This window comes from Echinops telfairi, unplaced genomic scaffold (genome assembly GCF_000313985.2).
Source record: "Echinops telfairi isolate 266 unplaced genomic scaffold, ASM31398v2 ScPeMD7_7467;HRSCAF=8505_0, whole genome shotgun sequence".
NCBI lineage: Eukaryota > Metazoa > Chordata > Mammalia > Afrosoricida > Tenrecidae > Echinops > Echinops telfairi.
In genome coordinates, this window is record NW_022111367.1 from 2,213,558 (window position 1) to 2,230,117 (window position 16,560).

The following is a 16,560-nucleotide window of genomic DNA, read 5'->3' on the forward strand; positions in this document are numbered from 1 at the left end:
AACAACATCAATCCACTGACGAAGAACAAATTAAAATATACCAAGCAAGAAAAACTTGTGTTTTCCAGTCTAGCCTGTTGGGGCACCATGCCCTACGAAGACCGTTTTAAAATGCAAACCAAACACTAAGCAAACCCACTGCCATCGAATTGATGCTAACTCATAGCGACCCTATAGGAAAGGGTAGAACTACTCCTGTGGGTTTTTGCAACTGTAACTCTGTACAGGAGTAGAAAGCTTGGTCTTTCTCCCAAGGAGCAGCTGATAATTTTGAACTGCTGACTTTAAGGGCTCCTTAAAATGCAAAGAGAAAATGAAAACATGGTAGACTTAAGTTGCTGTTTATTGGATACCGTCAGAGCAAGAGATTTGAACCAAAGTTCAATGAATTCCCAGTCCATAACATGGGGATATTAATCATTTACCGCTTCTTACAATGGGGCATTTCAACCTTCAGTCCAAGGGAATCTTTTAGTTTCTTTAATCTGCTGCAGTGTATTTACCTTAAAGTTTGGTTTACTTAGTGGGGTTTCTAAACCCGATCCTCTGTGTGACCCCTAAAGGAGGTTGTACACCTGGAAAGGATAGCGTGTAAAATCCTGTTATCAATAATATGTGTCTTGGGTCACCAAAGGTTTCATAGTAATTAGATCAAAGTGCCTGATTAAGAACATAATTTAGGTGTATTCTCTTGGGGGCCATCTATGTAAGTAACGCTAAACATTTTTCCCCAATGGGAGGGTACTGTACTTGGTTTGCCCACCAACAGGAGTGAAATCACCTTCTCTAAGACAGACATGTTGTCGTCTGTGTGTCTTGTGTGCAAGCCCTGCCTTCTCCATATCCCCCTCTCTCACTTGAATTTCCATTAAGATTCACTGATTACCCTTGTTTCTGTTGATTTGTAATGACTGCTGTCCAATGCTAGATTGTAGGAACTGGTTCATTGTTTATGGTGGCTTGTCTAGTCAGGGGCTAAAAAGTCTCACCACCCATAAATAAAATTCCATTTAATTTAAATCTATAGCATTTATTAAACAATGTTAGTGCATAGTAATATTCCAAATTTTTCATTTAGCCCTTAGAAATGATCTATTAGATACTGTTGAGTGAGTGTTCAGGAACTTGTGATGGAAGTGTGAAGAACATTTTAATTCTTAGTGGAGGCCATACTGAACCCCTCCTTCCTGGGTTTTTATTTTCCTGAGAAATTACAATAGCTATCAACAACAGCAGACAAAAAGACTTAACAGTTCCTCAGTCATAAACAGATTCCTTGTATTTGAAAAGTAGCCACTTGAGATTGTGGTTGTTCATTGTGATTGTGGTTATTAGGTGCTGTCAAGTTGGTTCTACCTCATTGTGACCCTATTTGCAGCCAGGTCTGCACTATTGTTGTAGCCACTGTGCCATTCCATCATGTTGATGATCGACTTTTTTGCTTATATTCCTAGCAAGCATGATGTCTTTCTCCAGGGACTGGGCCTTTGTGAAAATAGCGTGTCCAAAATATATGAGACAAAGCCTAGCCAGTCTTACTTCCGAGGAGCTTCTTAACAGCATTGTTTTTATAAGATGGACTGTTCATTCTTACAGCAGTATACTCAGTATTTTTTCCCAACAGTATAATTTAAAGGCATCAGGGTTTTTTGGTCTTCGCTATTCATTGTCCAGTTTTGAAATGTCCGAGTCAATTGAAAATACCATTGGTTGAGTCAAGTGCTCCTTAGCTTGCAACGTTTTTTTGTTTTTTAACACTTTCAATGGAGATCTTTTATAACAGGTTTACTTTGACACACTATGTAATTAGATTTTTGGGGGGACTACTGTTTCTATGGGCATTCATTGATAATGTATCCAAGTGAAAAGAAATTCCTGACCACTTCAAAATTTTCTTCAGTTATCATGATATTGTTTATTGACCCAGTTGTGAAGGTTTTTGTTTTCTTTATATTGAGTTATAATCCATACTGAAGGCTGTAGTCTTTGATTTTCATTAGTTAAATAATTCAGTTCCGCTTATAGCAAATAAGAGTGTGTTACCTGCTTGCAGAGGTTGATAATGTATTTCCTTTAATCTTTATGCCAAGCTCTTCTTGGACTATTTGTTCAGCATATATATATACCGAATAGTGTCATGAGAGAATACAATACGGGCACACATCTTTTTTTATTTTAGACCACATAATAAATATCCTTTTATTCTGTTTGAATGACAGCCTCTTAGTTTATGCATAGTTTTTGTATAAGCACAATGAAGTCTTCTGGAATTCCTATTCTTTGCAATGTTATCCATGATTTATATCATCATTGAAACTCAGGCAAATATCTTTTTGTTATCATATACATTTTGCCACGATCCATCCACCATCAGCAGCAATAATCCTTGTTCCATGCGTTCTTTTGATTCTGGCTTGATTTGCTGCTAGTTACCTGTTGATGAACTGATGAATTTGTTTCATATAATTATAGTCAGAACGATTTTGCTTACTTGTAACATTAATGACATTTCAACAATTTTTACTTTCTGTTAGGTCACCTTTCTTTGGGATGGGCACAAATAAGGATTGCTTTCAGTTGCTTGGCCAAGTCTTTCAGATTTCTTGGCATACATAAGTAAGCACTTCAAGTGTTGGCATTAGTTTGTTGAAACATCTCAGTTACTCTAGTCTTAATTCCTGGAGCCTTGTTTTTGACGAGTGCTTCATTATAGCTTGGATTTCTTCCATGGGTTCTTGAACATAACTTACCTCCTGAAAAGGTTGAATGCCTATTGTTTTGAGTGGTAATTGTGTATTTGGTATCTTCTTTAATTGCTTTGTGCATTGTTCAATATGTTGTCCATAGAATTCTTATATGTTGCACTGTGAAGCCTGCAATATTTTCTCCATTTCTTTCATTTTGGAACTTGCTGAATATGTTTTTCCCTTTGGGTTTTTACGACTCTTGGTCTTTGAACCCTTCAGGGTAATACTTTACTTGCTTGTTCTCAAGCTGCTCTTTGAAATATTTTGTTTAGCTTTTTTGTTTCATTCTTCTTTTCACATTAGCTAACTGTGCTGAAAAGAATGTTACAGAGTCTCTTCTGACATTTATTTTGGACTTTTCTTCGTTTTCTTTTTAATGACATTTTGTTTTTCCATGTCATCCCATAGACTTATCGTTGATCCTTTATGTTTTGTGCATCAGATCTGCTTTTTAGATGGTGACTCAATTCATATAAGGAACAATCAAGGTTGTGCTTTAGTTCTTGTATATTTATTTTTGGTTAATATTTAGCATAATTTTACTTTCATATGGTATTAATAATACTGTTGGATAATATGTACATTCTATTGGGTTACCTTTCTTTGGTGACTTTTCTAGCCAGTTGAACTTTCTAGTCAATTCTTCCAAATTTATTGACATAGATGAGTGAGTGCTTCCAGGGCTTCATCAGCTTATTGAAACATTTCAATTGTTATTCCATCAATTCCTGGAGCCTTGTTTTTGGCTAATGTTAAAAAAATTCTAACAACTGGACCAATAGGTAACATGATAAATGTAGAATAGATCAAAGTTGCCAAGGATTTCATCTTGGTTGGATCCATAATAAATCCATATGGAAACAGTTGCCGAGATCAAACAACACAACTTAATGGGTAATTCTGCTGCACAAGACTTCTTTAAAGTGTTGAAAAACAAGGATGTTATTTTAAGAACTAAGGTGTACCTGAACCAAGCCATGTTATCTCTAGTTGCCTTGAATGCATGTGAAAGTTGGACATTGAATAAGGGAGAATGAAGAAGAGTTGATGGGTTTGAATTGTGCTGGCAAACAATGTTGAGAAGTTACTGTGGACTGCCAAAATACCCAACAAATTGGCTTAGAAGAAATATAGCCAGAATGTTTCTCAGGAGTAAGGATAGTGAGACTTTCTTTGTCTCAAGTACTTTGAGACAAAGCAGAAGACACCAGTTCATGGAAAAGGATATAAAGTAGAGGGGCTGCGGAAAAGAGGAAGATTTACACAATGGCTTCAATAGTGGACTCAAACATTAGAACATTCATGAAGATGGCACAGCACCACGTGGTGTTATATTCTGTTTACGTAGGATTGTTTGAGTTGCAACTGATTCCATGGCCCACAACAATTACTATTGTAGTATTGTCTGTTTTCCTTTCCAACTTTTAGAGTTCAATGAATGAATGATAAGGGTCTTTCATTGTGTGCACAGATAACTATTCTTGTTCAGTTGTCTTATTAATCATTATGCAATGCCCTTCCTTGTCTCTCTCGTGGAATTTTTTCCTTGTGTATTTTAGCAGAGATTAATAAGCAATTCAATTGGAATTCCATATAAGCAATTGAAATCTGTTCTGTATTTGAACACTGGCTTGGTTCTAAATGATATTTAGCTTCTTCATCATCTCCTTTTACAGATTTAGTCATTTTGATTTCTATATATTCTGCATTTGAGGTCCCCATGTATGTTGTTGTAAAAGATATTTTAAATGAGTAGGTCATGATGTTAACCCATTTACAAAACCTCTCCAAAGAGTAGCTTTTGTTTTTAGTCCATTACTTAACACTTTCTTTCTTTACATCACTAGGATACTTCTTGTTCCTGTTGGAACCGCCTACTTCTTACCTTGATTCTTGAGCAGGGCATGAATATATGTCACTGCAGCCCAGTATTTATTAGATTCACTTCAGTGCCAGTCTGATTTCTGGTTTTGCTTGAGGGACAAAGAGGTGAAAAATACTTACATATAAATTTTACCATGTGTAGTTTTTTTTAAGTTACAAGATTTTCAATACTACAAGTCTATTGTTAGAAATTACAGGCAGAGGTCATAAATGTCTGGCATGACTGGTAGAAATTTGGATGAATTTTATCACAGAATCATATATGAATTGATTATTTAGATGCATCATGAATCGTTTTGGTAAGCACCCTTCTGGCATCAATTCTCCATTTATAAAATGATTTTTGCGTACCATGCAACTGATTTTGCAACTCACGTAAATTGAAAATTGCATTTACTTAGGGATATTTCAAAAAGTTTGTGGAAAAGTGGAATTAAAATATTAGATTATTTTCCCTGTGAGAATTTTGAAGCTTTTTCTTATTTCCCTACCCAGATAATCTCCTCTGTTCCTCATGAGTATTGAGTTTTACCACCTTGGCATCTGACATATTCTCAATTTTGTAATAGTGTAATTTTTAAAGATTAATATAAATGTACTATTTTTTTAAAGGCAATGTTCCACAGAGTTTTATAATGGTTAGAATCCTGATTATATAATTATTTTAAATTGCTAATGATCTATAATGCTTACTGCTGGCAGGTTGATTCAGAGTGGAACTGCCTTGTACCTGGTTTTCACTGTGTGGTAATATTTCTTTTGGAAAAATTAATACCAAGCTAGTCCCAAGGGATTGGAGATTAAAAATGTCTCAGATGTCCAGCTCTTCTAACATGTTATTATTCCCTTAAAACCTATAGGTGGGATTAATTTGACATAGAGTATTATGTGGTAATTCTGCTTTTCTTCTTAACATTTTAAATATTGATGGAAGTTATTACTTTGAAAAAGTTTAAGTCCTTCACTGCCTTGGTATTACTATTATAAAAAGTGACCCATTTTCTGATGTTATTTCTTCCAGATTTCTAAAGAGGTAGCGAACTTGATAGACGCTTCCATGATTGGATATAGGTAGGAGAAAGAGTGAAATAGGTTTTCATTGTTGTGTGTAGCGGAGTTGGTGCTGACTCACAGTGCCATGATGAGACGGTGTTGAACTATTCCGTTTGGTTGCCTAGGCTGTCAGTTTTGTAGAGCAGACCACCAGGATTTTCCTTAAAAGAGCAGTTGGTGGTTGTAAACCACTGACTTTGTTTAACCATTGTGCGACCAGGGTTCCCTAACTTTTCATGAGCACTTAACAAAAACCACTTTTCAGCAGTAAAATAATCTATTAAAAGGATATTGGCATACAGGTAGACACATTGGATCATTGTATAGAACAAGATAAAATTTTTCCGTTCATTTTATACCCCTCATTTACGTAAATAACAATAAAGAGAAACTGTGTGATGGAAAACATACAAGTTGAAAACTTATCACAAATATTGGCGCAAAACCCTTGATCCCCCTGTTTAGTTGACCTTACAAAGAACTTTTGGTTTTTCTTTTTTGTGGAAAAGAATATTGGATGTCTCATACACTCTCCGAAATGATCAGTGAACCAGAGTTGGGCATGTGTAGACTGCTAAGTCTAAGAGCAGCAGTTCAAACCCCCAAGCTGCTTCTCAGAAGAAGGAAGAGATTGTCTACTCCTGCAAAGATTTAGTCTTGGAAATCCAAAAAGGCAGTTCTCCTCGATACTATAAGATTACTATGGGTCGCAATCAACTTGGTGCTGATTACTGAGTTGAGTAGGTACCACTGAGCAAACAAACTACAACATGAATATGAACAGAGGAAGCTTTTATCCATTCTACTTAGAGATGTAGCATAAGGTAGAATTAACCAACCCATGTGCCAACTTTGTGGCACAAAGGGAGTAAAGGATGAGGAAGGGTTAAGAAGCCACTGACATTTGAGGGTTTGTAGAAAAAGACATGCTAATAGCTGGACCATGATAATAATAGTGGGAAATGAAAAGACGACTGGTGACACTAATTTATTTGGTTGTGGGGCTTAAGAATGGGGGTATAAAGGAGAGGGTGGAATTAAAAGACAATTGGTACCTGATTTGAATTGTTGCTGAGATATTGGTGGGGGGTTTTGTGGTTGTTTTTTTTTTTTTAAGAAGGACAAATTTGATAGAAAGATAAATTTCATTATGGAAGTTTTTATTTGTTGCATTCATAGGACATTTGAATAACAATGCCCAGGGAAACATTAGATATGGCAATCCTAGGCCCACTTCAATTATTCGCAAGTAGACCTGTGGTTCTTAATTTTCTCTTTTCCTCCTTGAATCTATTAGTAATAGAAATAAAGGAAGGTAGAAGGAGGCATAATGAAATTGCTAACTCTGGCTTATATAGGTACCCAGACCTTTTCTCAAAATTAAGATATGCTCCCTCTTACCCCTCCAACTGCCTTGAGAATCAACTGAAAGCTGTGGCAATAGATTCTTTAAGACAGTGGTTCTCAACCTGTAGGTCCTGACCCCTTTAGTGTGGAACGACCCTTTCACAGGGGTCTTCCGATTCATAACAGTAGCAAAATTACGGTTACGAAATAGCAACAAAAATTTTATGGTTGGGAGGTCACCACAACATGAACTGTATTAAAGGGTCACGGCATTAGGAAGGTTGAGAACCACTGCTTTAAGAGATTATGTAGAGTAAGCTGAACAAACCCCATTAAATGACTTTTCTGTTTGGTAGAGAAAGGAGCATTTACATAGAGTTTTATGGAAATAGAGCCAAAAGAGGTAGAATTTTGAAAACTGAGGCAAGAAAAAGGGAAAATGATATGCATTGTTACTTGCTTCTGAAGGATCAAGGAAGAAGCATAAGAGAAGTCTTAACAAGTACATAAGTGATCTTGAGAAGAGAATTTTAAGTGTACCAATAACACTGGCCAGTTTACAGATGATTAGAGGGGCATGCATGTGGGTGCTAAAGAAGCAGGGGTAACAAGGAAATGGCTTCCTTCCTTCCTCCATCCTTTCAGGTGAGAATGTTGTAACTAAAGGAAGAGTAGTGTAGTTGTATGAGATTTCCTTTTTTCTTTCTAGTGGAATAATTTGACTCTGTAGATGTTGCTGGGAAGTTCCAGTGTAGGGAAGGAGGAAAAAACAGTAGAACAGGTCCTGGAATATTAAATTTGCTATCTCTGTATAAAGAAGAATTAATGGCAAGCAAATCTAGAAAACAATAGAAACCCAATTAGGATAGTCGAGGTGTAAAGTAATACAAGTGTATATTAATGCTTTGTCAGCAAGAAATGAGGAAACTTTGTAAGACAAATTGAAAAGATGTGGGAAAGGATAGGAATCAAATTGGACTTTGAGAAAATGACAGGTTTTTTTTAATAGAAATGTTTAGGAAAGATAAGATTATATGAAGATAATTCTATATATTGAGCTTTTCTCTTTTTAAAAAGATGTTTACCTGTGTGTTGTTTTAGGTTTTCCAACCTTTTATTGTGAATTGGTTGGGAGTTTACATATAATCACATCATCCTTTATGCTTTCAACAACTTAAAACAATTTATCAAGCCTCCTAATAACTTGCTCCCCACCCTTTACCCCAATCTCCTTCTTGTAGTATATTATCTTCCCTTTTATCTAAGGTAACACCTGTCTACCCTCACGCTTGTTGTTTTCCATTTCCCTCCTACCCCTAGCATCAAAAGTTGTTTCTTTTTGGTATGAAAATGTTTTCTTAGTTTAAAAAAATGTTTATAACAGTAATATAATATTTGCCCTTTTCTGTGTGACTAACTTCATGGAACATAATCTCCTCTAGATCCATTGCTGTTATGAGGTGTTTCACAGTTTCATCATTTTTTTCTTTAGTGATAGGTACTATACCATTGTGCGTATGTACCAACATTTATTTGTTCCTATCAATGGGCATTTCAGGTTTTTTCATCTTCTTGCTTTTGTTAGAAGTGCTCTCATGCATTTGGGTATGCATATATCAGTTTGTGCTATCCTCCTTTTTTGTAGGGTATGTACCAAGTAGAGGGATTTCTGGGTCATGTTATTTCTATTCCCAGCAGCCCACCATACCACTTTCCTCAGTGGTTGTACTGTTTGACAGTCACACTGGGAGTGTGTGAGGTTTCCCATATCTCAGCCCCTTCTCTTAGCATTTCTAGTTTCTGAACTTTGAAATCAGTTCTGAGGTGAGCTGGTATCTAACCATTGTTTGGATGGCTAGTTATTGTAAGCGTTTCTTCATTTGCTGGTTGGCTATCTGTCTTTCCATAACTGTCTGTTTATGTCTTATCAATTTTTTAATTGAACTATTCATCCTTTTTCTTGTTGAGGGGTTAAGTTTTCTATAGATTGTAGTGATGAATTCCTTATCTGATACACATCAATTCCACCCTCCCCCCCCCCTCCCCAATCCATTAGTTCTCCTTTTAGGAGAACTATATTTTATATCTATCTTTTGTCTTTTGTTGTGTTGCAGGGTGTGTGTTTTTCATTATGGTTGATCATGTATTTAAGCCATTTATTAGGCTTCCTTAGGTTGTCCTCATTTTTCTATTAATGAGCTTTTCAGTTTTAGGATTTACATTTAGTTCTTTAATCCATCCGTGGTTTTCTTTCTTCTTTCATTTTTAATGGAGTGAGGTTAAGGGTTCTGTGTCATTCTTTTGCAGATGATAATCCAATTTTGCCAGAACCATTTGTTGAAAAGATTATCTCTTCCCCCATGTAATGTGTTTTTGTCCTTTATCCAAAATAAGTTGTCTGTAGGTAAATGAATTTCTTTCTTGAGTCTCCCTTTTGTTCCATTGGTCTGTGTATCTCTACCAGGCTGTCTTGACGATTGGAGCTGTGTAGTAGGTTTTGAAATCTGGGACTGAGAAGCCTCTTGTTTTGTGCTCTTCAGCCGTTCTTTGCTTATCTTGGTTATTTGGTTTCCTTATAATGTTGGTCATTGGTTTTTCCATATTTTTTAACAATGATAAGGAATTTAAGTTGGAATTGTTTTATAGTTATAGATGGCATTGGGTAGTATTGACAATGTTAATTAATACTGTTGACAATAGTTTTCACAATGTTAAGTCCTATTTTTGAACATGGTATATTCCTCCATTTATGTGAGACTCTTGTATTAAAGTTTTACAGATTTTTTTGATGCAAGTTATTTGTTTCTCTAATTAGATTTATTCATAAGTATTTTATCTTTGGATGGCTATTGTAAGTGGTTATTGTTTTCTTGATTTTTGTATCAGAGCTTTCTTTGTTAGCATACAGGAATTCAATTGATTTTTACATGTACTTATATCCTGTCACTTTGCTGAATCTTAGATGAGTTCCAACAAATTTCTTCTTGAGTCTTTGATTTTATATGTATAGAATCATATCATCTGCAAATAAAATGTATACTCCCCACAGACTACACCTGTATGGTCAAGCCCAAGGAACCCTTGAGTCTGTGTGTGCCCTCTTGCTCTTCAGATTTGAAAATAGCCTTAAACTGGTTTGGTGGGGTGCAGGACACAGGCAGCCTTCACTAGTTTCACAACTGCTGAGCATGCCATCAGGGGCGGGGAACCCCTTTGTACCAGGGAACCATGAAGAACTAGGGATCCGTTCAGCCTCCTGTACTTTTGATGTTCAGCTCCCTTAACAATTTTTTCTTCAGTGATTCAGGCTTCCGGGTTTTTCTTCCTTATCTCTTTTTCCAGGACTTTGTTAAAGAGGGTTTGTGTTGTATGCTTGTATAGGTCACTTTGTTCACCAGAAGTGTCTGTATTTAGGTTTATAAGGTACCTGTATCTTCAGTAGAAATTTTGTTAGACAAAATAATTTAGAAACTTAGGACTGATCATCACAGCAGAACTCATGCGTTTTAGAGAGATTCTGGGGACCAGCATGGAAACTGCTTCATAGTTATAGTCATGGGAGAGATTTTTAGGATAGCTCCTGAAGTTCTTTCATGAGCTATGAACTTAGAAATGTAAGAATGGTTTTTATTAAATAAATGTATTCATCTTAAAGAAGTTTAAATTATTCTCTGGTGAAGATTAATGCTCAAATATTTTTAAAATCTGGTATCATTTTGAAATATAATAGGTTAAATGTGCTAGGTTTATTGTACTTCATCCAATTGAATGTTAAATGTTGAAAATAGCGCATATATATATATATATATATTTTAAAGCTCCAATGACATTTATTGGGTCAATTTTGAATATTTTTATTTTCTTTCTCAAGTAACCATTTATTAATTTTGATGACATTTAAATGACAAAATACCAACTCTCATTGCAGTTGTATTAAGTTTACAGATTCTTTGGGGTGGTGGTGGTGTGGTGGTGGTGGTGGTGGTGGTGGTGGTGTTTCATTGGATTGGTGTTGAATTTTGAATCTATAGGTTGTAGGTTTGGTTTTAAAACTTGCCTCTGGATTACTTAAGAACACTCCTTAGAAGAACTTTGAGAAACATAGGAAAGCGTCAAGATTATTTGCTATTTATTTTGTAGTAAGTGTGATAACAAGGTGTTCTGGTGGCACAGTGTATTAAATATTAGGCTGTTAATCACAAGATTGATAGTTCAAATCCACCAGGAGAAAGATGAGATTGTCTGCTCTGTAAAGATTTACAGCTTCAGAAACCTTGCATAGACATCACTCTGACTTGGAATCAACTTGGTGGCAGTGGGTTTGATTTCTTTTAATAGTCCTAGCAGATGAAATATTACAATGAACTCAACACAAAAATATATCCTTTAAGATATTTCATTTTATTTTTCCTTTAAAATATTTTAATTTGGCATGTGTTAACTATTGATTCTTCTGTACAGTTTTTCTAGGTGGAAATGATTGTTTTAATACATTGAAATAGATTAGAATTTCTCCAAGTATTATGTTTGAGTATACATTTAATTTTGTTTCTGTTCATATATATAGTTAAATGAATATTAAAGAAGTCGCTACACCAAAAAAGCACTAATCTATACTTTTTTTTTTTTGTTTAATGTGTTCAAACAGAAAAGCCTCCTAATAAAAGCAGTATGAGGATAGTAGTGGATTCAGAATCAAGAAAAAGAACAATTGGTTCTGGGGAGCCTGGAATTCCTACAAAGAAGACTTGGTTTGATAAGTAAGCTGGCAGGAAAAATTGAGGACTTCCATTGTGCATTTATAATCATTGATTATTATTGAGTATAGTATTCAATAAAAGAGTATAGAATTATTTTTCCAAAAACATTATCTTACTTTGTTATAAGTTCTGTACGTAGTTCCCAACTATGTACATTTTTTGTTTTATTTTGTTTTTTAATGTGTAAGTTCAATGTCTGTTACTTGGAAGGCATTTTCGTAAAGGAATGGTATGATGGCTTAGGAAACATTTTATACTTTTTTCATGATCTTCCCACTCCATTGATCCTCCAAAAAACCCTTGTTTAAAAAACACTGTTGAATGTTAGCTATCTATATAAAGAATACTCTTGAGTTCATTATTAAACCAAGGGATGGTAGATGGGGTCTGGAAGGTGCTTTAAGCATTTGTGAAGTTCCTATTAAAAACTAGAAAGCCTCCCCTTTTGCCCCCCACCGCCTTAAAAACAAAAAACAACACAGGGACCTACATAGACACTAGGGTGTCAAGGAAGAGCTGTAAAGGAAAACCTGTATGAAATCAGAACAACCCTGCATTGAAAGTTTTTCTTTTGAAGAATTGCATATAATCTGCAATTCTATGTGGTCTATAATTCCAACATATATCTATTTTAAAGCTGGAAAGAGATTGTGTCAGTGATTCTTTTTTAATCAAATGGAAAATAGAATGTGTTTTAGTAACCTAACTTTTGCAGAAATAACAAGAACGTGTATGTGTAGGTTGATTAGAAAAGGGTACTAGAAAGTTTCCTGTTAAGAATTTCAAGTAATGTTGGGCAAAAGTGATATGGAAGGAACCCTCTTTTGGTTACATGAAAAATAATACAACTTTGAATTTGGAAGTTTTATGGAAAATAATTTAAAGTTATCAAACCATTTTACATCAATTTGGGGGATGGAGGGGGGTGGAACTTGACATTCAGTTTACACTTGAAACTTTCATTTCTTTATACTCGGCAGTGGTAGGCATTCTAAGTGTACTAATTAACTTCCTTTTTTTGCAGACCAAATTTTAATAGAACAAATAGCCCTGGCTTCCAGAAGAAGGTTCAGTTTGGAAACGAAAATACCAAACTTGAACTTAGAAAAGTTCCTTCCGAATTAAATAATATCAGCAAACTTAATGAACATTTTAGCCGCTTTGGAACCTTAGTTAATTTGCAGGTAAGTACTCTGAGATGATTCTGTTAAATCTGTGTTCTAATTATTTAGTGAATTTTCATTTTGATTGATCGTATTATTATTACAAACAGTGAATAATAATAGAAGTTAACATAAACTCATAGCAACATTAAATAACCACACTGGTAAAAGCTATTTTTTTTTTAACTTTTAAAAGATTAATCATTTTTTCACTATTTCAAAATTAATCATTTTATTGGGGGACTCTTCTAGATCTTATGACAATCCTTAATTCAACTGTATTTTCATTTTTTAATCATTTCATTGGGGGCTTGTACAACTCATCACAATCCATACATACATCTATTGTGTCTAGCACATTTGTACATTTGTTGCCCTTGTCGTTCTCAAAACATTTGCTTTCTACTTGAGCCCTTGGTATCAGCTCCTCATTTTTCTCCTCCCTCTGTGGTCCCCTCCCTCATAAACCCTTGGTAATTTATAAATTATTATTATTTTGTCATGTCTTAACACTGTCCAATGTCTCCCTTCACCCACTTTTCTGTTGTCTGTCCCCCAGGGAGGAGGTTATATGTAGATCCTTGTAATTGATTCCCCCTTTCTACCCCACCTTCCTTCCACCCTCCCAGTATTGCCACTCTCACCACTGGTCCTGAAAGGATCATCTGTCATGGATTCCCTGTGTTTCCAGTTCCTCTCTGTACCAGTGTACATCCTCCGGTCTAACCGGATTTGTAAGGTAGAATTGGGATCATGATAGTGTGGGGAGAGGAAGCATTTAAGAACTAGGGGAAAGTTGTATGTTTCATTGTTGCTACACTGCACCCTGACTGACTTGTCTCCTCCCCGTGACCCTTCTGTAAAGGGATGTTCAGTTGCCTACAGATGGAATTTGGGTTCCCACTCCGCACTCCCCCTCATTCACAATGACATGATATTTTTTTCTTTGATGCCTGCTACCTGATCCCTTCGACACCTTGTGATCACACAGGCTGGTGTGCTTCTTCCATGTGGGCTTTGTTGCTTCTGAGCTAGATGGCCGCTTGTTTACCTTCAAGCTTTTAAGACCCCAGATGCTATATCTTTTGATAGCCAGGCACCATCACCTTTCTTCACGTTTGCTTATGCACACATTTGTCTTCAGTGATCGTGTCGGGAAGGTGAGCATGATCGAATGCCAGTTTAATAGAACAAAATGTTCTTTCATTGACGGAGTATTTGAGTGGAGGCCCTATGTCCATCTGCTACCTTAATACCAAACCTATGTGCACATAGATCTATTTCCCCATCTCATATATAAATATATATCCATATGTACATGCCTTTATTTAGACCTCTATAATTGCCCTTTGCCTCCTAGTTCTTGCCTCTATTTCCTTTTCCTTTCCTCTTGTCCCACTTACTTTCCTCATGTTAAGCCTTTATTTGGGTTTCAGTAATTTCTCAGTTACATTGCCCTTGATCAAGCCCTACCAGTCAGTCCTCGTACACCCTCCTTGCCACTGATTTTGGATCACTTGTTGTTCCCTTGTCCCTGGGTTTGTTAACACCACTTCCTTTCCCCCACCTCCCCCTCTCCCATGTCCCCCGAAACATTCGGTCCCCTTGTTTTCTTCTCCGACTTGTTTATCCAGCTTATCTTACCTAAATAGACCTTCAGAGATAATATGCATAAAAGCAAGACAGAGCAAAATAAAGCAACAACAAAACAGTGACCAGAGAAAAAGAAAATCCTATAAATAATAGTTCAAGGTCTGTTTCTTGACCTTTAGGTATGTTTTCCAGTCGAGTCTGATGGAGTGCCACGCCCTGGCCCCAAAGTCTATTTTTGGTACACCTTCGGGACTTCCTTGCTCTGCTCCCTTTGCTATTCTGTTGCACGCCCTTTGTGTTTTGCCTCAGTGTGGTGGGGTCAGATTGGGCGCAGTTCCCACACTGTGTCTCCAGTATTGTAGGGTTATGGGTCAGTGAGGGATGTCTTGCCTTATAGCCAGCCCGGCCATATGGTCCTCTCTCTGCATTGGCTGCTCTGGGCAGGGATATTATCCTCAATGCTTGCTGGACCAGGCTGTGATCCCTCCCCCTTCATTTGCTCCCGTGTGCTCTGATCAGACATGTTCCTCTCCCGGAGCTGCAGCTTCAGTGCTGTCCTCTGAAGTAAATTCTTCTGAGCTGAGAGGGAGAGCTGTCCATGTAGTTGGGATTGGGGCAGGCCCCTCAGACCTCTCTACTGGTTCATGCCGGTATGGTGCATTCACATCTTGGGGCACTGGGTTGAAGTCTGGTCTCTCTTTCCATGTGGAGATATAAAAAATATCCTTCCTTTGGGTGGGTTAGTTCCCTGGTTACCCTGCTACCCATTTCGGTAAAAGCTAATCTTAGTAGTAATTTTCAGTTCCTCACTTTTTCAAAATTAGTTCATTAGTATTTATCAGTCAGATTTGGTTTGGGCACTACTAAGGGAGGGGTGCATTTAACAGATACTTTGGGTTCCCAATGTCATGCATATTACCCATCATTAGTTTGCCACTTGAATATCCTTTGAAAAAAATGTCAGTGTAATTTGTACTTGACTTCACTTAAAAATCAGTACAATTTTTATTCATTGTTATCTACAATAAAATGTTAGTTTGGTTGTATATAACTTCTGCAGTTAATCAGTATCAGTTTATATTATGTTTTATGTTGAAAGTGTTAAAATAATGCCATTGGGTTGTCCTTCCTTCTCATTATGTAACATTTTAAAAATTTCAATTAAAATAATTACCTTTCATAGTTACAATAACATTTTTGAGAGTACAGTTGTTTTGGAAATGATCTCTTCTATTAATAAAGAGAGGAGCCTGGGTGGCATAGTGGGTTAAGAGAATCTTTGCATTGGACTGTCAAGCTCAAGGCCTCCAGTTCAAAAGCACTAGCTGCTCCATGGGAGAAAAAGATAGCTTTCTACTCTCATAAAGAAAGAGAGCCTTGGAAACCCACAGGGGCAGTTCTACTCTGTCCTACAGTGTGCTGAGAGTGGTAGTGAGTTTGGTTTGTTATTAAAACAGTAAGTTAAAAACTATGGTTTTGGGGGGTGGGGGTGGGTAATTGTGTGTGTGTGTGTGTGTGTGTGTGTGTGTGTGTGTGTGTGTGTGTAAAATGTAAAGAAAATGTTTCCTTCAATTTTTTACACATCCTTCCCAATGTGTAGTTATTAGTTTTTTGTTAAATATATCTCAGAGTAATACAATTATGCATGCATCTGTCAATAGACACATTAAAAAATAGATGGCCCACACTGAATTTTACTCTATTGTTATTACTGTATCTTGGATATAATTTTATATCTCAATTTGATTTACTGCATTTCACTTCTACCTAAAGTACTTGGTGTTCTCACTTAACTACACCAGTCAGGTGAAATCTTAAAACATTTCAAAATTGATGGTAAAACATAGAACCTCTCTATTTCAATTTGTATTTCCTTAATTACCAGTGAGATTGATATCTTTTCATCAGTTTACTGGCCCTTTAGCTTCATTTGTGTTGTCAGTGCATTATTTGAGAAATTTATATTGTGTTTGTTCATTTAAAAAATACCCTTAATGTAGGTAAAATGATTGG

The 16,560-nt window shown here is 36.2% G+C and overlaps 1 protein-coding gene across 8 annotated transcripts in view; it reads left to right on the forward strand.

Annotated features, from left to right (window-relative positions):
• RBM26 (RNA binding motif protein 26) overlaps nt 1–16,560 on the forward strand; it is a 110,554-nt gene that overhangs the window by 47,130 nt on the left and 46,864 nt on the right. For all 8 annotated transcript variants that reach the window (XM_045283771.1, XM_045283772.1, XM_045283774.1 and 5 more), the window contains exons 10-11: nt 11,680–11,791; nt 12,816–12,975. In XM_045283771.1, coding sequence (XP_045139706.1) covers nt 11,680–11,791; nt 12,816–12,975 — 272 coding nt within the window. The remainder of the gene's footprint in view (nt 1–11,679; nt 11,792–12,815; nt 12,976–16,560) is intronic.